General features: G+C 31.8%; 1 protein-coding gene across 1 annotated transcript in view; it reads right to left on the bottom strand.

Annotated features, from left to right (window-relative positions):
* The window catches only part of LOC106463554 (integrin alpha-8-like), a 108,103-nt gene that overhangs the window by 19,660 nt on the left and 61,684 nt on the right, over nucleotides 1–26,759 (bottom strand). Inside the window, exons 6-20 of the mRNA XM_013923603.2 lie at nucleotides 25,246–25,249; nucleotides 23,070–23,159; nucleotides 21,218–21,303; nucleotides 19,318–19,424; nucleotides 18,796–18,898; nucleotides 17,951–18,053; nucleotides 12,910–13,007; nucleotides 11,639–11,732; nucleotides 10,081–10,126; nucleotides 8,858–8,962; nucleotides 8,258–8,313; nucleotides 7,423–7,571; nucleotides 6,919–7,047; nucleotides 3,906–3,973; nucleotides 1,040–1,187 (exon numbers count right to left, since the gene is read on the bottom strand). Of these exons, the coding sequence (XP_013779057.2) occupies nucleotides 1,040–1,187; nucleotides 3,906–3,973; nucleotides 6,919–7,047; nucleotides 7,423–7,571; nucleotides 8,258–8,313; nucleotides 8,858–8,962; nucleotides 10,081–10,126; nucleotides 11,639–11,732; nucleotides 12,910–13,007; nucleotides 17,951–18,053; nucleotides 18,796–18,898; nucleotides 19,318–19,424; nucleotides 21,218–21,303; nucleotides 23,070–23,159; nucleotides 25,246–25,249 (1,386 nt within the window). The remainder of the gene's footprint in view (nucleotides 1–1,039; nucleotides 1,188–3,905; nucleotides 3,974–6,918; nucleotides 7,048–7,422; nucleotides 7,572–8,257; nucleotides 8,314–8,857; nucleotides 8,963–10,080; nucleotides 10,127–11,638; nucleotides 11,733–12,909; nucleotides 13,008–17,950; nucleotides 18,054–18,795; nucleotides 18,899–19,317; nucleotides 19,425–21,217; nucleotides 21,304–23,069; nucleotides 23,160–25,245; nucleotides 25,250–26,759) is intronic.

The following is a 26,759-nucleotide window of genomic DNA, read 5'->3' as shown; positions in this document are numbered from 1 at the left end:
ACGAGATATTATTATAAAGAATGAATGTATCAATTAGTGCAATTTTTTATACCCTTAAAGAACTTATGCGTCATCTTCTATACAAGACATTTACCCCAAAGGACCTCTGCACCAACCACTATATGAGATATTATTATAAAGAATGAATGTATCAATTAGTGCAATTTTTTATACCCTTAAAGAACTTATGCGTCATCTTCTATACAAGACATTTACCCCAAAGGACCTCTGCACCAACCACTATATGATATATTATTATAAAGAATGAATATATCAATTAGTGCAATTTTTTATACCCTTAAAGAACTTATGCATCATCTTCTATACAAGACATTTACCCCAAAGGACCTCTGCACCAACCACTATACGAGATATTATTATAAAGAATGAATATATCAATCACTGTACAAAATATACCCCCAGTAAGTTGATGTACCAACCATAAATAAGATTGTTACAATAACCAATGTATATACCCCATTGAATTAATGTGTCACATAAAACTAGGTTTCTACGCATCCATCATATAACATATAAATTTACTCTAAGAAGTCAGTGCACACACACACTTATTTTCTAGCAATATTATTTCTTTAATATTTCAGACTGAGAGTTTCCATGTATGACAAGGGAAAAGTTTACTGTTTATTTTGAACAAAAACTGCATCGCTTTTCAGTTTACTTTAAATTGAAATTTCTTATGCTTCTCATGTTGAAATGCTGAACACTTTACAAAATGTTTCAAGACTCTCTGTCAAATATTTAATTCAGATGTCCTTCCTCACTTGTGTCAAGTGGAAAGTAGAGGCATCTTTAGTGTCCTAAAAGGTAAATATCTGGAAGTAACCCACTTTCTGTATGTAAACTTTTAGTTACTATGAGAAATGTTTCTGTTATTTTTAGCTGAAACTGAGCTACTTCTGTAATTCAATTTCTTGAAATTACCATGTAAATAAACTATAATTCAAAAAGCCCAACATGTATTACAGACATAGTGACTTTAATGAAATTTCTAACATGTCTATACTTAAAAACTTACCGATTTACTCTTGTTAATATTTACATAATTTATACCCTGAGGGATAGTTAGGAAAAGCATTGCTTCGAAAGCATCCTCCCCATCATTGGTTATATTAACATTCAACTCCAGTTTCTCTTTGCTTCCAATCAGAAATTGGTCCATGTTCCTGATGAAGAGTAAGTTTAATTACTGCACAGAACATCAAATCCAATTGAATGTAAAAAGCCTTAAATACATACTTGAATCCAATTCATCAGCACTAACAAGTTTTATCATACAAAAACAGAATACTGAATTCCATTTATTTTAAGTCTCCCTATAACTGATACCCTTTAATCTTCCCAACCAAGAAACAAACAATACCCCTTGAATTAACCCTTATAAAAAAATGTGACCAAAGCAATTGGTGATGAAGTTTGCTATAGAAAGCTTCTGTAATGGCTGATGTTCCATTTAGTCAGAATTGTCAGTGAATTAATTACTACATGAGTTTGATTTAGCTCCATGGGTTGTTGTACTAAATTAGAAGTTAAATGAGTTAGAAAATCAGACAGCTAGTCAAAGATGTCCATTTACTAAATATATATTACCCCCCCCAATTAGTTAATAAATATCATAGAGAGACATAAACAATTTTGTTACTATATCAAACTCTCTTCAGTGACTTAACCAGTTTGTAATAGAGTTGCATTGAGTCAAGTTATTAAAAAGCTAGGCTATGTTTCTGTAGTACTTTATGTTTTACTGCTACTGAAATCCCATTCAGAGAGAATGGGTCACCGTTTGTGCCACTTGAAATCATAGTTCAAAAGCACCAGCCCTATGTACCTTGTAAAGACATGGCAAGAATTTAACTTAACTAAATAACTAGCCCACACCCAGTAAGGTGAGTTAACCTACTAAGTTAGCCAAAGCTGTAATTATTAAAACAAATGAGGCTGAATTAGAAGTGTTTAGGGTTGGTTGTGTTATTAGCTTAAAACAAATTAAGGGAGTTAACCTACTCAATTAGCCAAAACTGTAATTATTAACAACTTAGGCTTAACTACAAGTATTTACGATTGTGTTACAAGTTTACAGCCAGTTAAGTCAGTTAGTCAGAGTTGTTAATAAATTTTTACATGATACAAGCTTAACTTATGCATTTATGGTATATTTTTTGTATACTGGACTCAATAAAGGATTATGATTATTTCACCTGAGATTAACTGTTTGAAATATATGCAGAAACTATAAATTAAAATTCAATCCAGGATTGAGGTGGACTCCAGAAACTTTCGAGAAAGTAGCACACATAATTCAAATCATTGTAATTTGTGTAATAAATTATTGATTTTTTTACCAGTTCCTGATGAAAGTCTATTGTCTGACAATACTTAATTGTATTGTATTGATGATAATATTTAAGGTAGAGCTGTGGCACCTTCAAACCATAAAAACTTGAAACATTGTTATTAGTATATCTCTAAATCATGTTGATTGCATACCTTGCATTTCCTCTGAAAATTATACAGATCAATTTGTATGTAGAAACTTCTGTAGTACAGGAATATGTTATATGTTTTCCACCACTTTTGTTAAAAAGAAAAAGAAATTAAATTTTCCAAATTATGTTGTTTTTCAGAGTTCTCCAGTTGAACACAGGGCCTTTAAGTGAGTAATGAACCTTATTTATTAAGTTAGAGGATGTTTTGGTCAAGGTCAAAACTGTTTGTCCAATTCTATTGCAGGCTTAATAACATTATTTTTAATTAGTGAACCGAGTTATTCTTGTCGGCAAACCAGATGACAATTGCAAATGGACTCACCCTTGATCTCCACTGTCTATTGGCCAACTGATCTGATAAGAACCAATCACTGCTTTCTTTATTAGAAACTCAAGGGTTTAATGGCATATTTAAGATAGGGTTGGGGCTTGACAGCCAATACTATCACGGATTTACACAGAGTTACATAAGAGTTAATACAGTTTAGATATAAAATTTTAAGAGGGATTATGAGACCTTTCATTCATAAGATTATGCAGAGAATTTGTGCTGTATGTTCAGTTGCTTGTTTTTTATGTTTTGTAGAAACCTGTCAGTTTCTTTTGTTATTTTATTTATGTTCCTTAACTTTCACTTTAGGCTGGAAGCCCTTATGCTTCCTAAGTGTTCTTCATTTCAGCAAGTCAGAAGTCATTTATTTCACTTTTATTTTAACGTTAACGTACTTGCAGTGAAGTAACTGTAGTGAGTAAACATTGTATTGTATTATTTTAATGTTACAAAGTGAATAGTGTGTTTGAAGAAAGTTGAAACTTTATGAGTTAGTTTTAGCATTAACGTAACACTTGAACATTAGGTTTAAAATTGTCTTGAAGTTAACACAATTTAAGTAGATTTAGTGTTCATTATGTGTTTAACTTAACTTTGAGTTTTTCTTTTAATTCCTAATCAACAGTCTAGTTTAAATTACAAGAGGGGAACATACTGAAATGACAAAAGTCTATTCAATGAAGTTTTTATCTCACTGTTCAACATATACGCTCGTTAATCACTTGCCCTTGAGCTTTATTCTTTTGTAGCATATTGTTTTTTGTAATGTAACTTGTAAAAGTGGTATCAAATACTTACTTTGAGTAAATCTGTATCTGGTCTCATTGGGAAATATACAACAAATGCCAGATCTGAGAACCTCCAGTTATTAGCAGGCCTAACTCCTCTGATTTTGTTGGTTATCCTTGAGATACCACACTCCAAGTATTATAATAATTATTTGTATTAGTAAAACATAATTAACACTTATTAATACACTTATTTATAAGTTAACTACATAATCAGAAAAAAATATCAAAAATACTAATAATGTTTAAACAAAATGAGAGAATATACACTATACTTACGGAATTATGTTGATTTTGAGATCTGGTATACAAACATTATCTTTCCCACAGTTTTTCTGGAAATTAACCTGAAAAGTTTACTGAACAGATTAATTTAAAGTCTTTAAACACTTCTTGTGGTTTCTGATTTCTTAGTCTCTTAAGAAATGAGAAATCAATTAAACTGATTATTTAATAATTTTACCACGACTCTACAAGCTTCAAATAAAAGTTATCATTTTTGGTGAATGCATAGTTAAAAGTACAGACTTGGTTACTATATACAAGAGAAAATAAATTATATTATGAATAAATATATATTTTTTAAAGAAATATATACTTATAAAAGCAACATGTAAAAATGAATGTACTGCAAGACCACTGGTGTATTTGAACTGAATCCCCTTCTTCTTGATTAATGCCAATGTAAAGGTATTATATTACATAACAATAATATTCCTTGAATTTCTTTGGATAAAAAGAATGAAACCACTAAGAATCACAAAGAAATACTTAGGATTAAAATCAAAACGTGAAAGAAGTCAACAATTTGTCTAGGAAAAGAGATGCAGCCAAAACAAGCAACTAACCCGGAAGAAGCGCAAAGATGCCTACAGAAAGAAAGAATACTTTGTTACATTGCTAGTGTAAGAAAAATTTCATCACGGATTGAATCTTTTACTGGTGACTGAAGTAAAGTGACTACATCATTTTAGAATAAGAAACAGTAACTTTGCTCAGCTTTTGTGTAACATGAAAAACCTTGAAACATTTTTCATGGCAATTTGGAATGTTCTATTTTGAAGAATAATGAAATATTGTTGACTCTGTAAGTCAGTTCAACACTCAAATTACTAACTTGTCTTTACACCATTTACTATTGTGGAGATTCATATGATATCTCATATTCAATAATTTTGTGTTTTTGGCTGTTGCAACATTTGGTGCAAAAAAAGTAAAAACAACTGGTGACAAACAATTGATGAAATCCTTCATTTTCTGTGCAAAATACAAAGGGAATTCTAGTAATGATTGGTAGAATAAGTTTTTCTGTTTATATTGTTTTGTGTGACTCGTTTGCTTCTAGGGTCCCTGTAACCAACAAATTAATGAGCCCACAAATAATTTGGTGCATAAGTAGTTTATAATTATTTTTTTAAATCCAAATGGTTACACTGACAATCATATTACATGTAGTAGCGATAGGTAACATCTCAGAAGGCCTTTGAAAAAACAAGTTTAGTGAAATGAACATTAAAATTACAATAAGAATGTGAATGTAACTAAGAAACTATGTATGCAATTCAGTTACTGATTTTCTTTCCTCTTTATACAAGTAACTATGAATCAATGGGTTCAAATGTTGTTTGTGATGTTTTAGAAAGGTAGCTACAGAAATGTCTGTTTTCCTCTTTTTTTACTCTAGTTGAAATGCAAACATGGATTGTATTAATCGAGTTTATTCAGAGTTAAATATAGTACTTTACTTAATACAATAACTTTTATAAAGGTTATTTAATTGTACCATTTCACCCATCTTGGAACACATCTGAGAGCAAAAGAAACTGAGACCAGTGGAAGAGTTCAGGATTAAAGCTAGCACTGTAATAAACAAAAGCAGCTCTCAGACACTGAGCAAAAACAACCATAAGCAAAGAAAGACAATTTGTGAGTGGTATGCAAATGAACCATCCACACAAACTGCATAACTGTCAGTAATATTGGCATACAATGGCAGGAATATGAGGAACCATCAATGGTGAGAATTCATCAACAATTTTAACCAGCATGCTACAGGCAAGCCTCCGATGAAGGCAAACAAACTGACAAAGCCATAATAGCACAACTGTCAGCAAAGAAATCTAGCTTATGGTGTGATAGTAGAATTTATGTGAGATCCACTAACTTATGCACAATAAGTCATTTGGAACATAGGAAAGTGGAGTATTATGGGTGACATATAAAATATGCAAATACGTAAAGGATATTCGGAAATTGTGAGTCACAAGTCTTGTTAATAAAATGAGTTCAAACTCAATAAGGAAAAGCATTCTGTATTTCAGAGATAAGTCTATTTGATTTTAATGTTATACTAGGTGCAGTATTAAGATTTTTGTTAAGTAAGGTAAAGTTACAGATAAGTGGTACAAAAAAACAGTTTTGTAATTGGAAAACATTTGAGAAGGGTTCATACAAGTGATTTTTCCACTTGGTAGTAAGTATGTGATTATCTCTATATTTATCAAATACGTTAAAAATTCAATCATATGCTTGAAACGAGCTACAGTGGTTCCAAAACACTACTAGTATTTTGTGAAGTACAGATTTGTTTCAAATATGTATTCTTTACAGTGTTGAATGAATTTTTGTTCAAAATATTTGAATATCAAGTAACCTAAAATGGTTATGGAAAGTCCAAAACCCTGTTTACCTGTACTGTAATGACGGAGTCCGTAAAGCAAGTAACAGTTTTTGTGTCCTGTACACTAAAGGCTAAGAAATTTTAGCCATGTATTCTAAACATTACACAGGTGAAACAATACTACTCAAGTGTTTTATGTTCTATGTTAAACAACCAGTGACTATGTATTTTAAACAATGCACAGGTGAAACAATACTACTCAGTATTTTATGTCTTATACACTCTAAAGGTTACAAATTGTTAACTGTGTATTCTAAATACCAAGTATATAAGTGTTCTTATGTTCTACCACACAAGTTGCAAAGATAAAAAAAAAATATTAACTGTTTATCTGTATTCCACAAACAGTGTAATCAAAAAATCTTTACTAATTTATTTCATACATACTGTATAAATGTTAAATAATCTCTATTTACCTATACTCTTTAACAAACTGCATGTGAAAAATCTTTGTTTTTTTTAATATCCTTCTGACTTTAAAAATCAAACAAATATTTGCTCTTTACATGTATTATTAAGATAATACAAAGTTCTTATTTTTGTCTCCAGTTATTAAATGATGTGAAAGAATTACACCTTTAAGCTAAATTTCAGGAGTGTAGAAAAACTTACCTGGCTAGTTACAGGGTATTTCTGAGTCTGGTTTAGTACTGGCTGCAACAATCTTCTTTCGTTATTAGTTTCTTTTAGATCCAAGTACACATCAGCAGTGATTGGAGCCAATTTGTCTCTCACTACATCCTGTTAGCATATTTAAAAAAATCTCTGTATAAATGATTTACAATTAGATGAAATGAAATTAAGAAATTGAAAATATTTTTGGAAAAGACGTGTGATCTTTTGTCGAGCACTAAACTCATCATAGTTTTCAAATAAAAAATTAATATTAAATATTAATAAAATACATATTTTATTATATTCCTCTTTGTAATAACTGATAAAAAAAGACCTCAAATTCTTATTTTTTTTCTATCAGTAAGTTAAACCTTTAAACACGTCTCATGATATCACCTTTTGTTTAAGTTAACTGAAATTATCCAAATCACACTATAACTACATTACTCAAAGCAATATCATCAAATAAAATAGTTACACCTCATCAAATCATCAACCTACTAGGGTGTATGTGTATACGCTCTTGCAGTACAGGGAATGAATCTGCAGGTTAACTTCGACAGTCTTCTCACTTGTGCCTTCATCTGTTAAAAAGAACATTCTAGGGCCATGTTGATGATTTGCATCCAGTTTGGTGGTGTACAAAAAAACTGTGAATAAATGGTCAAGGCTGTGATGTTATGGTTTTTCTGTTGATTTGTTTTTAATTTTTCCATTTCACTAGTTATCAGTATATTTCTTTTAAACATCTAGTGATTATTTAATCTATCATTTTCCAGCAGTTTGTTACACATTTATATCACAAAAACGTTTTAAGTATTATCTAGAAAAAACACAACAACATTCCGATATAGACAAAATACTATTATTAAGTAACTTTGTATTAATTTTGTAATGGCATCACCTTTTGAGAAATATTAAGATGTTATAAACTTCTGAAAACAGAAACAAACTAGGAACAAAAAGAGTACAAATTACCACTAAATTAATATCCATACACATTATGGGATTTCACTAATGCAGATCTACAAGGTAACAGACAGACAGATAGTTCAAACCCAGATTATTAATACCCAATAAGTTGTGGGGATTAGAGGACTACAGAATTAATACTTAGAAAAAAAAAGGAAAACACTTTCATGCTCTTGTCATTAATATCTCTACACTGGGATTATAGTACTTCAAATCTAGTTAGTAATGAAAATAAAAAAGATTAAACCTTATAAATGATAGGATCTGGCTTCTTGTTTTTAATTTTTTTTTATTAAGTTATAAATACAATTGTTAAGTTGTGACACACAATTTTCTTAAAGAACAAGTAATAAAGTGTACAAACCAATATTATCTGGAAGCCTGGTTCCGTTGTATTCAAAACAAACAGTCATAACTACACTGAAAATACAACAAAAAAAAGTTAAAACCTTCACAAACTTGTAATTAAATTTCATGTTTTCTTCATAAAACAAACATGATTTGAAAATCTACTTATGGAAGTCTTAGCATTTTAGATAAAGAGTACTTATTGTGTCATCATAAGTAGTAATTAGCTATTTCAATCAAATACATTTCAGTTCATGTCCTCATACTTAGATGTCTGATTTATGCAAAAATGCTGTAGAAATAGAGTATAAGATGCAAAATGTTTAAGCAGCAAAACTTTGTTTCATCTTTCAAAATACACAGTATCAAATTATAAGCAAAGTAGCAAGTGGTACCATCTTTTAAAATATACAACAATACACAACATTGGACTTTTGATTACTGATAAACTTTATCATTTGGCAACATAATTTTTTTTTTGAGAAAACAATACCACCTAACAAACACTACAATGTGCCATGACTTTTAATACAACAACCACTCTTGATAACTGAACTTATAAGACATTCTCATAAGATTGATATAATATTTTTTGATATCCAAGAGGCCAACTTACCAGGAGACTTTAGTGTCATCTTTTAGGGTACACAATTTCTCTTTCATATCAATGGTTTCTCGGTCAAACATCACTTGGGTTGTAACATTGACCACAGGTCGTGATCTACGAAGAAACATACTTAGTGTAAAGTGTTGAATATTCCTGTAGACAACCATAACCAATACTTTTAACTGAGAAACTGCTGTGTCTAAAGTCAGAAAATTAACTTACTGTCAGAGTAGGGCATTGGTTGGCCCTGTGGTAGAGCTCTAAATTTTGTATGAAACACAAAAGAGTGTGAAACACTACAGGATATATATATATATGAAAAGGAGAGGTTTATGTTAAACACTAACCTCTTTGTGAAATAACACAATTTTCAGATGTATCTTGAGTACAAATATTTTTGTAACAAAGCTAATATTTTGTGTACAACAGACTTCTATATTTTAGTAAAAGCTTGTGACATTTCATGTAGATACACAGAGTAAATTCAAAATTATAGTCAAAATATCAATCCATGCTTGTTTCTCAGTAAGTAGATGTCCATCTCACCCTGTTGTACCCAATCCTCCTTCCCATTTAAACCTTCCTTTTGTTTGGCAGCAAGTCAGTGTCCATTCCATCCTGTTGTAACATATCTTTAAAGCTTCTTCTACTTAGTATAACAGCTGTCTTTAATTAGTCTTTCATTGAAATTCTACTCTCTGTAGCCCTTATTATTATTTTTCATTACTATTATTTAAACTTCCACATTAGAAACAAATTTCAGCTTTCGGTATTGTTTCTGGAGATGCTACACAATGTGTCAATCTGAATTATTTTTATAACATATTTACACATTCATATATTTACAAGTTCTGCTATTTTGGACTATATGCCAGAGATGTAGGATGTTGAAACAATCTTCTTAAGGACAAATTCTATCAGAAATAAACTTAGCTTCAGTAGCAAACTGATCAGATTCTTTTAAAATAGAGACCATACTTTTCTTGGGTTCAATATGAGTCATTGAAGTTATATTAATTTTTTCTAGAAACTAAAGTTAAAAAAAAAGACTTTGCTAGTCCAAGATAATATCATGCCAATTCATAACAATAGTTTTGAGTATTTTTTTATTGAAATTAAATTAACTTTCAAAACAATAGGAACTGTATATTGCAAGAGACTTGAACACATGTATTTGTGTTTTGCATAATGATTATCTTAAAATCTTCAGAGTTTCATGAGATAATTCTTACCTAAAAAACACAGCTCTATCAGATTCATAGGCACCCACAAGAAGATCTAAAGTGAAAAAAACAAAAACTATGGTTATAAACAATGGAATCAACATAAATGTGTGATAAACTCAAGAAATTAAAATAAAGTTTTAATTCATGTATTTGTAAAATGTCTGTCATCAGCTAACAGGAAACTAAATCATGAATTGCTAACTGAAATTTATTCAAAGAAAGAACTTTTAAATCAGTGATATATGTTAAAATGTCTAGAATGTTTGAAATACATAAAAAAATCGATATTCACTCATTCAACTTCACACTGAATGACAGCAGGTTAAGTACAGTGTTAAAATACACAAAATGAGAAAAAAAAAGGTGTAAAACTTTTTAGAGAATTTTCATGTTCAGGAGATAATTAAATAATTAATTAATAGGTTATTAAAATATTCATGTAGGCTATGCCAATTTATACATTTGTATTGTTGTTTGGTCAAAGGGAGGATTGACATCACAAGATTGAAATGGCTTAAATGACTAGAACCTTCTTGAAGTTTAGAAAATCATCTGAGCTGTATAAAACATCAAACAGGCTAGTATAAATGATGATTGAATATTGAATTAGTGAGTTTATTAGTCAGTTCATCAGCTTCTGTTAGTTCAGTTTTGTAAATAGTGAATTGGTGTTTCAATAAAGTACTACAAAAATGAGAAATTGAGCAACGTAAGAGAAAAAATTAGCAAGTACAATTGTTTTATTAGTGCTTACTTTGAATTTAGGCCAATCATTGAACACTACTGAAGTTGATTTTTTGAATTTGTAGTCAAAGAAATAAAATGCTTTCATTATAATTAAGCAGATAGGACTTTGCAGTCTTTTATTTACTGAGTAATCCCAAAATACGTGCCCAACAAAAGAAATTGTTTAATACAATAATATCTACCAAGAAAGTTCTATAAATTCTATACCTTCATTCTGAATGGAATACAATAATCACTACCTAGTAACCAATGTTAATATGTACTATGCTTTCAAAATACAAGTGGAAAATTGTGCTCACATCAGCAATGATCAATAAATACATTATTAATAATAGAAATACAATTTTCAAAGGAATATAGCCAATGAATTGAAAACTGACCTATATGTACAAAAGTTAATGTTCTGTTTCATACTATACTCTCTTCCTCAGAAAATTACTATTTTCACCTGGATAACTGTCACTGTTTAATATACACATTATAGCATGGGCTCCCCATCTTTTTTTTCAAGGCTCCTCACGACACTAGACTGAGGACTAACACACAATGAATCTATACAAACGAGGCATCTTGTTTGCATTGTAAACAATGTTTTAAAAGGATGAAATTTAGAAATATCAGTCATTTGGGAGAAAATATTTTTTATGTGCTATGGTCTCCCTAAATCATATTGTGGGCATTTATAGGTCCCAGGTTCACTGTTTGAGAACCTCTGCTTTGTACCACCTTTTCCACTAAAATTCATTTCTCACTTAGAAAGGATTCATCTTTCAATACCTAGATTACTTTCTCTTCCTTGGTAAAAAACAGTGCTCACCTGGATAATGATTATTGTCCAGATCCATACTGCCTGCTAGTGAATATCCAAACGTCTTGAGGCCAACATCATTAATATCTTCTGCTGACAAAGTCTAGCAAAGAAATAAAAAACCTAGAGTTATTTTATCACACACATTTGATGCTTTTGGTTACATATGATTAGATATTTATGGAATTTTTTTGTCATTATTCCTTTATACTATTTTTTAACTTATTTTTGTAAATAGATGAGGGATAAAGACACTTAAGTTCATGTTACTAAAATAAAATCATCTGCATAATAAGTTGTATTCACAGACTTTGGAAAAGATCAAAAGGTTTTTTTGCCCATCCTAGCATATCTAGAACTTTGGGGGGGGGGAGCAGATAACGAGTCCCTTTAAAGGTGGATTGATGAATAATGTTCTTTTAAGCACAATTTAATTAAATAAATAATTATTTAGTGCAGTGGTACCTTTAGTATAAAAACAGTATGGTTAAAGGGAATACATATTATTGTATACAAGATAATAGATAAGATATAAGATAAAACACATCGCATAAAACGGTAGTGCCATGCAAACGTGTTTTCTTGTTATATACATTACATTTGAGCCATGTATGTAGGGTTAATTGGAGGAGGGAGCAAGAAAAAATTTGGTTGGGAGAATGCCTCCTTCCATGTAGTGGCGCCACTGGTCATGTAACGGTAAAAGATAGTGTATGCAATTTTTTCAGCTAATGACTGGGTACTGTCATTTCTAAAGTTTAATTTGATAGATTGTGTATTCCTATTAATTTGAGGTTATAGTTTATCATATGTCAGTTTTGTGTTTGTGTATGCTTTGAGCTACAATAATCACATTATACTTCTATGGAAACATGTAGTACTATATAAAATTTTAAAACAAATATGATCCTTGATTTACGTAAATCAATTGGACTTCTGTGTCGTTGTATACTGTTTTTATTCGTGCCAGCCATAAAAATTAGAATAGCTTCTGTGTAACAAAATAATAATATTAATGAATTTATTATATTCAAAATTCTTAATTAGGATTTGTCGGCAAAGTTGCAAAAATACGGTTACTATTTGTGATTATATTAACTCTATTTGTTTTTCCAGTTATATGTTTTGTATAATTTAAATCTCATGCTATTTTTACAATTAGTATTGTAGATTCTATAAAACACTCAGAATCTCAAAATAAATAACATTATGCATGTGGAAACCATGCACTGAAAGTATTTTTATGTTTCCGTGAAATGTAATAATCAGATAATCTTTACCTGAGAAGGCTCTTTTCTAACTCCATAGTGACTGCCGAGGTAAATAAAAACAATTCCACGTTCATTTTTCCCAGCATACGGTGCCCCCACAGCAAAATCTACATTGTGTTTTTACAAAAAAAATATATTGTTAATGTTTGGTCAACCGATTTTAATTTTACTATTATTATTTTCTTTTTACAATGACTTCAATCAAATATATTCACTTTCTACCACAGTTTAGTTAAGATCAATTTATGGTTTTTTAATGAAGTGCTGTGTGCATATAATTTGAACACTAAGGTTTTTTTTACAGTGGTTAATTTCTTAACATGTGCGATAAACATACTCAAACTTAAAACGGTTAGAAAAAATTCTTCACCACGATGGCTCAGGAAGTTTTGAATGTGGCGCTCCAGTAACGTCTAAAAATACAACTTGGGAAATAAACATAGTTGATTAGACTTTTAAACAATTTAACAAGAATTGGAGATATTAATTTGCGCCAATGAGTTTTATTCTAATTTTTCTGCAGTATTATTTTTTCTGAAAATAAAGTGAAAAAAAAAATCAAACGAGTTCATGTGTGTGTGTATGTATTTATATATCTTATACTTATATATATTGCGAACCGTGGTGTCTGTCCAAGCGTTCGTCTGTCTCCCGTTTGAAAAGCTGCCCACGCAGGCAAAGCTCAACATTCTCTTTTGAAATGACGGGAGATCAGACATGGATAGTGTTGATGCCCAATTTTATTTCGAAGCAGAATATTCTACACTTAATTGTTGGGAATTAATCACACTATCATTCACATTTTAAAATATGACGTAACTTAAAGAATAAAAATGTAGATTTACCGTATGTTATTGTTGAGCGGCTCTTAGCATGACTGAAATGCTCAACAATTATATTTCGCGGTCGGCGGTATAAGTAGCTCAATGCTTTAACTCTGAGTGAAACCAAGAGTGTAACAATTAACCTTTTTAAGGTCCATGAAATAATTTAAACTTTTCCGTCACCGGGTACGGGTAGGTAACTGCCCCAGCTAAGTAGACGTTGCTTGAATTCATTGCTTAATGCCGCTAGCTTCAGAATTAACATATGTTGTAAAATTTGGGAAAGATAAAGTAAGAATCTGCTGACCGTGGTAGCTAGGTACTCACGTTGCAAGCGCTTAGTTCAACGTTCGCTAATGCATTTGGTTGCTTACGTTTTGGGGTTACTTCTACTAGCAGCAAATAATGGCGAAGTGCAGGTTATTTTGAAAGTCATTTTGAAGCAGATTTTACATTTTTGACAATCAAACTTTGCAATACTGTGCAAACTTTCTCTTTCACATTCATACCACTTACAAGAAGAAAACTGAGATAATTTTTTTTTACTGCTGGACAACTATTGGGGGTACTGAAAGATTCTGCAAATTTCTGAAAACTCCACCTGGCTATAAAATTAAAAATACACAAAATGTGTGAATAAAACTATGAAGAACCTGTTCAAGAGGTGCATAATATTCATGATAAAGCAAAGCATTTGCCACTTTTAAACCTGGTGAAAAGTAATAAACATGCATATTTTTATACAATTGAACAAACTGTCTAAAAAGAAGTCCCTCAGTGGAACAGCGGGAAGTTTACGGACTTACAATGCTAAGGTCCAGGATTCGATTCCCCGGAATAGCCCAGCAGATAGCCCAATGTGGTTTTGTTATAAGACAAACAAAAACCTAAAAAGAAAATACTGCAGTAGTCTTGTTTCTTATTTTTCTTTTTTTTTAGTTTGGCTACGAGACTACCATTTTGTTTGATTTCTATGTTAAAAGGAGGATCTATGCATGACATATTTGTTTGTTTGTTGAATTTCGCACCACGTTATATAAGGTTTATCTGCGCATAACAATTCCTCATTTTGAACTAGTGAGAAGGCAGCTATTCAACAGCATCCTCCTCCAACTTTTGAGCTTTCTTCTTTTATTAAATAGTGTGATTTGACCATTCGTCTTCTGATATTCTCTGTCAGGACATACACATCTTTTATCATCACTCACCAGATCACACACGCAATTTGATGTTCCCCACCATGTCATTCATGTCTGGCTGAGTGTGATCTAGTGTTGTTTGGCGTACCCAGACTGTGAATTTGGAAGTACATGGTTTGCAGCCCTTTGTGATCGTGAGCATGTTACAAGAGTTATGGCTATATCACACTATTTGGTGAAATAAGAGTAGTACAAACGTTGGTGGTGGGTGTTGTTGAATAACTGCCTTTCCTATAGTTTATCAGTTCAAAATGAGGACGATAAAACCCCTATAACGTAAGCGCTTTTGAAAGGTGGATCTTTCATATTAAGACTTCTTGAACCTACGTGTTTTTCTGACATCACGAGTTCAAAATTAGGGATGGTACGCACAGATAACCCTCATGTAGTGTTGTGTGAAAATACAAACAAATATTCAGGTCTTAGGATATTTCCTATCAAGTCACAAACTCGTGTCTTCTGATATTTTTCACAAATTTACATCTCTTGATATTATAAACCAGGTCATTTCCAACTGTACTATATCAGAAAACTGTGAACGTTCAAAGTGTGAGAGCAAAACACACTGTAAAACATTTAAAACACGCTGTATCTAAAACACAGATCTCCCCAAATTGATTTTCGAAAATATATAATGTTGTGTTAATAATAGTACCATTTGATTAAGTTGTGCGCTATGTATTTCCCAAAGGTTAGAAATGGGCTATTTAAATATCATCATTGACGATGATTAAATCCCTCAAAATATTTTAACACAAAGTCGTTTTTCTTTTGTGGTATTCTTATTCAATGTAAATATATGTTGCAAATTTTCAATTGTTTTAATTTTCCTTAATTTTTGTTGCACATCTTAGAAGAAATGTAACTATGGATAAGTAATACAATAGTGAATATTTTCGAGTAGAATAAAATGAATAGTAGAGAGAATAATGTACATTCTTAAATGTATATTATATATGTATGTATTGCATGCTCACACAACATTTACAGAGAGCTGAATATATTAAAACAAATCACAAAGTCCTGTGACCATGAAAGCTGGTATAAGGTCGTAGTCGAACAGACGGTATCAGAACTACATTTTGACATTGTTTGGCCTTTTGTAGGTAGTGTAACGGCACCGAAAACTGATCACTTTTGGATAGGATACGTAACAGCCTCTTCTGACGCAAAATATTCATACACTTAAATCATATAGATGTGTTCAGGTCATGGATTTAGAATTTTTAAGATGACAATATCCATTGTACTTAATATTATTGGAAAACAAAGGAATATGAATCAAACTGGGCCAACGAGGCCATCCAGAGAGAGACCTGCAATAAATCATACTCAGATGTCTTTTAATAGGTGAGAATCTGCGAACACAAAGGCCAGCGGGAAAAGCCGTCCAGGCGTTCAAGGCAACAGGACGAAACATAATCAAGACGGACTTCATTTTGAAAAGCAACACAAATGACGTGTACACAAGCTAATTTCCATGGCATGTTCATTCAACCATCAAAGACCTCAAGCAGTTGGAGAACGAAACGGGAATTCAAGCTTTTCCACATGAAGACATAATGTTCAAACTGTCGGATGCAGCGCCTATGGAGTCTGTGCGATCGGGCTGTTGAAACAGGTGCTGGGAAATTGTCGCACTCGTACACTAGATAGTCTATGGAAAGTTTGTTTGTTTGTTTTGAATTTTGCGCAAAGCCACACGAGAGATATCTGCGCTAGCCATCCCTAATTTAGCAGTGTAAGACTAGAGAGAAGGCAGCTAGTCATCACCACCAACCGCCAACTCTTGGGCTACTATTTTACCAACGAATCACTATTGACCGTCACATTATAACGCCCCCACGGCTGAATATGCGAGCTTGTTTGGTGGGACGTGGATTCGAACCCGCGACCCGCAGATTGCAAGTCGAGCGCCCTAACCACCGACTACGGAAAGTCCACGGAGGAGGAGTATAGTTTGAACATGATAGCCTTATGAAGCAACCTTTTACAATGGAAAGTTAACGATGTGGTGAGGCTCCAAAATCACTTTCATATAAAGTACTAAATCTCTGTGTTTGTATATCTTGCGCAGTTTTTACTGCATTAATTTACTTGTTGCATATGAAAAACGTTTAGATACAAGTAACACCAACATTTGAAGTACAATTTAACTTAGAGAATCCTCCAGAAAGGAACAAAGGGGGTTTAGAGATATTAAGGAAAATGGAAGTGTTTGAATAGGTAAATTGTTTTGGGAGAAGGTGTACTCATTTTGAAAATGTTTTCTTGGTTTGGTGTTTTATTTTAGAAAGATCTTGAAATGGAGAGCCTAACTGATTCCTAGAGAAAATTTCTGGGAGAGTTATTATATATATATATATATAGAGAGAGAGAGAGATTAATAAAAATACATAATTTATTTTTTCGTGTCTAGGTCAATGCTCAGTGTGAGTTATGATATTTTCCTTGCTGCAAGATTATTTTACAAAACTAATGTCCAAATAAAGGATAGGAAACAAGAGTTTGGTTTTAATTAATTCATTTTCGTTCTCGTACAGTATTTATGCAAAAAGCTTACCTGAAATTCGGATTAATTGTTTAACTTTTCCTTTTTATCCAATAACTTTGCAAAATCTATGCTCAAATATGTTGATATGCATATTGCTTACCTGTATAACTTGCTTCCTTATAAAGGTCTAATTAAAGAATAATTATTACAGTTTATGTATCTTTCGTTTATTTAACATACAAAATATACAAAAATACGAGAATTCAATCCAAAATCACTTCAGCAAGAAAGAAAAAAAATCTGCTTTGTCTAAAACAATAAGTGACATCTCATAAATACAGCAAAATAAAGCAACTTGGCATTAATCACATTGCATCATTTTACTCATGGGATGTAAAACTGAACTTACATTCAACTTGGTTCCTAATTCACCAAAGAATAATTACTGAATTACAACGAACAAAATGTGATGTGGTAAATTAATTTGCAGTGGAACTTTAACTTGTAAAACACAGTGATAAAAGTAAACATACCCTCGTAACTGTCTCCATCTACGTCACCCAACGAGGCCAGAGCTAGTCCAAAACGGCCCTTTGAGTCGGTCCCTTCCAAATGGTCCTTCTGAAGGAACTTATGCTGAAATAATTATTAATGTATAATGAAATTTTGAAATCATAAACACACACACAAAAGAGGGTTTATTAATTAGCAGTTCATAAGTCCTAAAATCAGAAATGTTGGCACACAAGGTGTTTGCTAATTATGTTCTCGGATTAAAAATGTTCTAGTTATACATAATAGCTTACATATAGGCTTTCCAACCCTACTTTCACTGTTTATTTAAGCAGACTGAGTGCACGAGATAATTTCAAGTGGCGCTTTCAGGTCGCCCTAATACCAGCTGTTAAGTCTTTATGTGGTGGGGAAATCAGGGTGTATGTATCCAATACATTATTAAACTTAAGATGCGCGATGCTTCCTTAATTGTTTCATCTACAATACATACTTTGTAGTCTGTGTTAACATACAGTTTAATACGTGTTTTATATCAACATTAAAAGCAACGAATAAGAACTTAAACCTAAGAGGGTAATTTACCCAATCAGTGAAGTAATCCGGTAATCTAACGTGACCCTTCTTTATACAACAGGGAGTTTGTACTGTTTACTCTACGATAAGTTTCTACTACATTTTCTAGAATAAAACATAACAAAAAATAACTAAAAATAAAACAGAAGGGAAGATAAACATGGACTACAAAAAACAAAACAAAAAACAATGGCATAGCTGTTTAGTAAAGATCTTGAAATCTTAAAAATACAAAAAATAAATTTTCTCTCTAATATTCAATAAAAGTAAAATGTGTATATTGTCATACATCAGTTGCCTGGTAGTATACATAGACTCTGCCTTTTTCGTAAGTTCCATCGTTGGCCGACAGGTTACTGTGTAAAGGCGCTCCAACAATAATGTCATCTAAACTGCCAGAAAAAAAAAATTGTTAGTTTGTATGAAGTTTACTAAGCTAATGACAAAGACTTAGTTATTAGATCTTCTATTTTGTGTAAAAATCTGTATACACATACACACACACACATATATATATATATATGTGTGTGTGTGTGTGTGTGTGTGTGTATATGTGTGTGTAAATTCGATAAATAAAAATTTGTTGAAAATATTTTATAATACTTTGTTTATTCTTATCGTTATGTTCTTTCCATTTCTTAAAGAAATAAAAAAAGTAGTTAAAACTTTTCTAGTTTGATTGATCGTATGGATACAGTAAATTAAATGCCTAAAGAAACACGAGTTACCAACACTAATGGTCATTATTTTATTATTGTTATTACTTTATTGTTCAGGGCTGTAAATGTTACCGGTTTAGTTTCCGACATACCCATCTCCATTGATATCCGAGATGCACACGGCGTAACCAAAGTAAGTACCTATATCTTCTGTTGTTATGTTCTGCACATTTCGTAATTCGGAACTGAAGATTACAACCTGTTGAGAAAGCTTCGTTAAATTAGTTCAGTCAAAACGTAGTAATTTTCGTGAAGTTGAAATTTGTAATGTTTCTTAAAATACTTCAGGTAAGGTACGTTTCAACTTCGAATCTAGAATGTCAAAGTTACCTAAAATACCAATGAAACAAGGCCTAACGAAACCAACCTTAGGCTATAATTGAAAGATATTAGTCCTACGCCTCTAAGCTATATAAAAGATATTTTAAATGAAGAAGCGGTAAGATAAAAAACATTCTTTAAATAAAATTCTCCGTCGTTTTTTGAAATTACCACAGTCAAATATTTGTATTTCAAGGACACAATAGACAAAATGGCTTTTCTTCCGTTTATTAACCCTCACCATACTGTAAAAGATTTAACTACCTGAATAAGAACTGGAGGAAAAAAGTAAAATTTTTCCCCTGCTCAAAAGCAAACTATTTGGTCTTTAGAAGAAAACTATGTACATATATATTTATACATTATATAAAGGAAAATAGCTGCTTTTCTCTCGGGGCAAAGAATGTATTTACACAGCGCATATTAGCAAATAACAAGTATTCGACTAAGAATCTGGTAATATTCAAACACTATAGCATTACGCAATTTTAGTTTTTTACATAAAGCTTCTGCATTTGGACACAACAAACATAAGTTTGTTGTAGTAACCAGTTAAATCTACTTTATAAAACGACTAATATAACATGGCCGTCTCTCTTTCAGGTTTAATGCATAGTTTGTGTAAGTTTGAACTTATTGCTAATGTTCGTTCGGTTTGAATTTCGCATAAAGCTACTCGAGGTCTATATGCACTAGCCGTCCCTAATTTTTGAAGCCCTAATTTTTAGCCGTCCCTTAGGCTATAATTGGAAAATATTAGTCCTACGTCTTTAAGCTATAGAAAGGGTGTTTTAAATGAAGAAGCTGTAAGATAAAAAACATTCTTTAAATAAAATTCTCCGTCGTTTTTTGAAATCACCACAGTCAAATATTTGTATTTCAAGGACACAATGGACAAGGCAGATTGTGAGTCGAGTATCCCAACCACCAGACAATGCCAAGCTAAATTGCTAATGCTAAAACCTACAATCCTGTAGGACAAAAAATGACACTGTTTTCAGTAATGATTTTTAAGTTCTCGAGTTGATCCGTTACAAGTTTTCTGAAAGTTTAAAATAATTGAACCTCGTTATTAAAAGTATTTAGTCTCCTATTCTATAGCTTTAGTGGTTGTCTACACATTTCACGGAAACTGAATATGCCTCAATGTCTTTTTTTCAACGTGGTCCAACTGGGGCGATTGGCTACATATTTCATAAAAGGTGAAAAATGAAGATAGCTAATATACAATGTATTATGTACTTTACATCACTATGAGGGAAAGTTACGACAGTATTACAGTTTATACTACACTGAGCGAGTCTCCACTATGGCTTTCAATATTAATTCTATCACAGGCTGGTAGATATATACTGGTCACTTGAGTACACTTTTGTTTTACTTGTTATTTTACACATACAAATACGTGATGAAATACTAATATCAATTATTGTTACCAAAACTTACAAAATCACTTGATTTATAACAACAGTTATTTCATATCACCGTACTCAATACATTCAGTCTTTCTAAACTACAAAAGGTACTTCAAAACAGTTTTCCTAAATATTTTAAATATTATAGTTATTTTCTTTAAAACCGTTCACTGTCCGTGAACTTCGTAAACAGATAAGATAAAATTATCTAAATGGCATCAACTGTTTGGTGCATTTCCCCCTTCCTCATACTCACTTTCCCAGTAAGGTTACTCCGGGGCATGCCAACCACGATGTCTGCGTCACTGTCGCCTGTAAATTCTCCAGCCGCCAATGAATATCCTGCATAAATATGTAACAGTTGCAATGAAAATTTGATTTAACACAATAAAACCACACTGGTCATTCTCAATTACCAATAGACTGTTGTCATTCATTTTACTAACAAATACCTTCTACAAATACGTAACAGTTACGGTAAAAACCAATATAATGTAACAATACACACTAGCCATTCTCAGGTAACAATAGGTTGTCTTCAGGTATACTAACAAATACCTTCTACAAATACGTTACAGTTACGGTAAAAACCAATATAATATAAGAATACACACTAGTCATTCTCAGGTAATAATAAGTTGTCTTCCATTGTACTAACAAATACCTTCTACAAATACGTTACAGTTACGGTAAAAACCAATATAAGAATACACACTAGTCATTCTCAGGTAACAATAAGTTGTCTTCCATTGTACTAACAAATACCTTTTACAAATACGTAACAGTTACGGTAAAAACCAATATAATACAACAATACACACTAGCCATTCTCAGTAACAGTAACAGTTACGGTAAAAACCAATATAATACAACAATACACACTAGCCATTCTCTGTAACAGTAACAGTTACGGTAAAAACCAATATAATACAACAATACACACTAGCCATTCTCTGTAACAGTAACAGTTACGGTAAAAACCAATATAATACGACAATACACACTAGCCATTCTCAGGAAACAATAGGTTGTCATTCATTTTACTAACAAATACCTTCTACAAATATCTAACAGTTACGGTATAATACAATACACACTAGTCATTCTCAGATAATAATAGGTTGTCTTCCGTTGTACTAACAAATACCTTTTACAAATACGTAACAGTTGCAATAAAAACCAATATAATACAACAATACACACTAGTCATTCTCAGGTAACAATAAGTTGCCTTCCATTGCAATAACCATTATTTTATAAAGACGTGACACTGGAAGTAGAAATATAAGAAAACATATTAGAAACAATAGTTGTACTAAGAAACATATCTCAGTAAAAGCGTACCACTTGCAACAGAAACTAGTAGACACAGCAGGTTATCAACATATAAAGGTTACAAAAAACGATAGTACAAAAAAAGAGTTTTTAATAATCTAGCGAAGTAAGTGTATTTATATATCACCATAACAACTAAATCTCTGAAAACATACTCTGCTGTGTTCGTTGTCAAAGTAGTAATTGAACATGTAATGTAAACATGTGATATCATGCTGTTTTTATATCAAATTATTAATTGAAATTCTGTAAACATGATATCATGCTGTGTTTATATCAAAGTAGTAATTGAAATTCTGTAAACATATGATATCATGCTGTGTTCATATCAAAGCAGTAATTGAAATTCTGTAAACATATGATATCATGCTGTGTTCATATCAAAGCAGTAACTGAAATTCTGTCACTATATGATATCATGCTGTGTTCATATCAAAGCAGTAATTGAAATTCTGTCACTATATGATATCATGCTATATTTATATCAGAGTAATAACTGAAATTTTGTAAATATATAAAATCGTGCTGTGTTTTGTATATCAAAGTAGTATTTGAAATTCTGTAAACATGATATCATACTGTGTTCTATATATAACATCAATAACGACTGATATTCAATAGATATAGATATATATCCGTGTTCTTGGCATTACTGTCATTGCATACCATCATTAGCATAAGTTTTAGCTATTTCATTATGATATAGCAACAGTTAATACTCGTGTCTGGACAGCCAATAGGAATTAACTCTAATGCGCTGAAAAACTCACAACCTAAATAACTGTTGTCGTCTTCAGCCGGTCCTTCTGATGTCCATTCATCAACTAACTCTTGAACGTTCAGCCGTCGTGAAAACACTTGACCTGAAACAAAGATTGTTAGACTCATACATAAAAGAATTCCAAGAAGAAAAAACATGTTATAAAAAAATCGAACCTTAAAAAGTAATTTTGATACTGTTTTTGGTGTTCATTTTTCTTCACATTTCTTCTCTAATAAATTAGTAACATAAATGATGTGACATGTTTTTTGTTGTTTGTTTTTTTCAGGGGGAGCAGCACTTTAAAATATGTTATCTTTCAGCCTTATATTTAAAAAATAGAAATAAATCAATATATTATGAGATTTAAAATAGATTAAAACAGGTTTTAAAAAAATGCAAATATGGAGTATTAATTTTCTTTTAAATTCTACTTTCCAAACTATCCCCTGTAGTGACAGATTTACAACGCTAAAATCGGGGGTTTGGTTCCCCCTCAGTAGACACAGCCGATAGCCCGATGTGGCTTTGCTATGAAAAACACACATTTTCCACGTTTGTTGTTCATAAGAATGTTTTCAAAAATAAAACACACAAACTCTTGAAAACAACTAATTTTTTGCCTGAAAAATATATAAATTTATTTAGTTTTCTTCAGCACAGGAATAGTTTGGTTTATTGTGAATTTAGTCATCACCATCCACCGCCAACTCTTGGGCTACTTTTTACCAACGAGTAATGGAATTGAGTGTAGCGTTATAACGCCCCCGTAGCTGAAAGAGCGAGCATTTTTGGTGAGACGGGGATCAGAACCCGCAACCTTCAGATTGCGAGTCGAGCACCCTAACCACCTGGCTAAGCCAGGCCCTTCACCACATGAACAAATGAATATCGCCTTGCTCGTGAAATATAAATCTTCAATATTTCATGATCTAGGTTATTAAACGACCTTTAGTGAAATTTGAGTATATAATCTGCACTAACCAGCCCTAAATTACCAAGTGACCTTTACTTAACAACCTAGTAGATTAATAAATTATCTTTATTGACTAATAAAGTAAATCACTAAGTGCTTTTCACTGACCAGTCCAGCAAGTTATTTAATGATCTTTACTGATCAACCTAGTAGATTACTAAATGATCTTTACTGACCATCCCAATAAGTTATTAAATGATCTTCACTGACCAGTCCAGTAAATCATTAAATAATATTTACTGATCAGCCTAGTAGATTAGTAAGTTATCTTTACTGACCAACCCAGTAAATTTCTAAATAATCTTTATTAACCAACCGAGTCTATCACTAAATTATTTTACTGACCATTTCAGTAAGTTATTAAATGATCTTTACGAATCAACCTAGTAGATTACTAAATGAACTTCACTGACCAGTCCAGTAGAATATTAAATTATCTTCATTGACCAGTCCAGTAAATTATTAAATTATCTTTACTGTTTAACCTAGTAGATTACTAAACGATCTTTACTGACCAGTCCAGTAAGTTATTAAATGATCTTTACTGACCAGTCCCGTAAGTTATTAAATGATCTTAATTGACCAGTCCAGTAGATTACTAAATGATCTTTACTGACCAGCCCAGTAAGTTATTAAATGATCTTCACTGACCAGCCCAGTAAGTTATTAAATGATCTTCACTGACCAGTCCAGTAAGTTATTAAATGATCTTTACTGACCAGCTCAGTAAGTTATTAAATGATCTTCACTGACCAGTCCAGTAAATTATTAAATGATCTTTATTGATCATCTTAGTAGATTACTAAATTATACTTACTTGCTAATCCGGCAGATTACTAAACTCAATAGATTATCACTACTCTAAAAGATCAGAACAGTAGGTCACATTTAATTACTTCTTCAGTATTCTAACATACGATATTTATACATTATCATGCGATGATGTTATGAAAACGCTGATTACCACATAGCTTTTCATCTCATTCATCTAGTAGGTTACCACATGATCTCCGTTACCTCATCAAATTTCATTTGAACAAGCAAATAAATAAGAAAAGCTGCGCTGTTCCTACACAAACAGATAATCGACGTCAGTCAGCCTGTGGGAATATTTCATCGGCATAATGACGCAAGAGAACGAGCTAAAAACAAATGTTAACTCTTTTGAGCCTTCGGATTAATCATACAGCAAAGTGCTCGTGATCTTACATACTTGCCTACAGGAGCGATTTTTTTTTCTTCATTTAATTTTAAAGTAAGACTGCTGTACAAGATAATGAATAGAGGAAATTGAATAAGAAGTACATGCAGGCAGCGAATAAGCGTATTTATTGCTTTTACGATGATATAAAAACTGACAGCATCAAAAGTTATAAGGCTACTCATTTTATAAATAGATTTTAAGTGTCGCAAACGAAACCTGAAATAAAATTCTGTTCTACAGATAAAAGTAGCTAAATGTGTGTAGCACAATTAAGCGCTTATGGCACACACACACACACACAAGCAAACATTCATGTGACACAACATGACACCGTAATACTGTATACTTATTGCACAATATAACGTTGTAACACGATACGCTTATTGCACAATATAACGTTGTAACACGATACGCTTATTGCACAATATAACGTTGTAACACGATACGCTTATTGCACAATATAACGTTGTAACACGATACGCTTATTGCACAATATAACGTTGTAACACGATACGCTTATTGCACAATATAACGTTGTAACACGATACGCTTATTAACGATGTAACACCGTAATACAGTACGTTTATAAAAAATATATACAACACGTGACACAGTACGTTTGTTACACAACGCAACACCTTTAGGCAAGTACGCTTGTAAATGATATAGCACCATAAGACAAACAATATGCTTATAAACGATATAGCACGTTACACAAAATGTTTGTGACACGGCGTAACTCCGTAACACAGTTAAATATTTCAAAACAATACACATCACTGGTAAATGATGTACCATCTTAGATGTATACATCTTGACCAGTCACTACACTTATAGGAAAATATTCATACTAATTTACCAAAGCCATAAGAGTGGCCAATAGAATAACAGAAAAAAAGACAAGTGTAATATAATTGGTTACTATTGGTATAAAATAAAACATGGGTTAGGTTATGAGGGTATGGAGAATAGAATAGGCAAGCCAAGAAAGTAACACGAAGAAAGAACTCTTTAAGTCGACTAAAGTGGCATTTTCTGATTGTAAAAAGAAAAAACACAGAGTAGGAAGAAAAAACGAGCAGACGTTCATAGAAATAAAAACCAAAAACACATATTAGATAATAGAGATGAGTCAATCATGACAGTAAAAGGAAGTAAAACCAGACAAGTCAACAGAAATGTAACTAGAAGTAAAAAAGGTGTACTCCAACTCAGAAATATGCAGTTCAATACAGTACTGAAAAATGTTATTAGCAAACCGCACATCTTCATATTAAAAAGAACTATACACAGACACAGAAATACACAGATAGTCCTAATAACTATACGAGTAAACAACCTTTATATATAGTAGACAAGAAATACACAGATACTCATAATAACTATACAAGTAAACAATCTTTATATATAGTAGACAAGAAATACACACATACTCATAATAACTAGACAAGTAAACCTTTATATATAGTAGACAAGAAATACACAGATACTCATAATAACTATACAAGTAAATCATAAGACTC

The sequence above is a fragment of the Limulus polyphemus genome, unplaced genomic scaffold (assembly GCF_000517525.1).
Source record: "Limulus polyphemus unplaced genomic scaffold, Limulus_polyphemus-2.1.2 Scaffold1437, whole genome shotgun sequence".
In the NCBI taxonomy this organism is placed as follows: domain Eukaryota; kingdom Metazoa; phylum Arthropoda; class Merostomata; order Xiphosura; family Limulidae; genus Limulus; species Limulus polyphemus.
The sequence above is the reverse complement of the archived record's forward strand: the minus strand, read 5'-3'. Positions and strand labels throughout refer to the sequence as shown.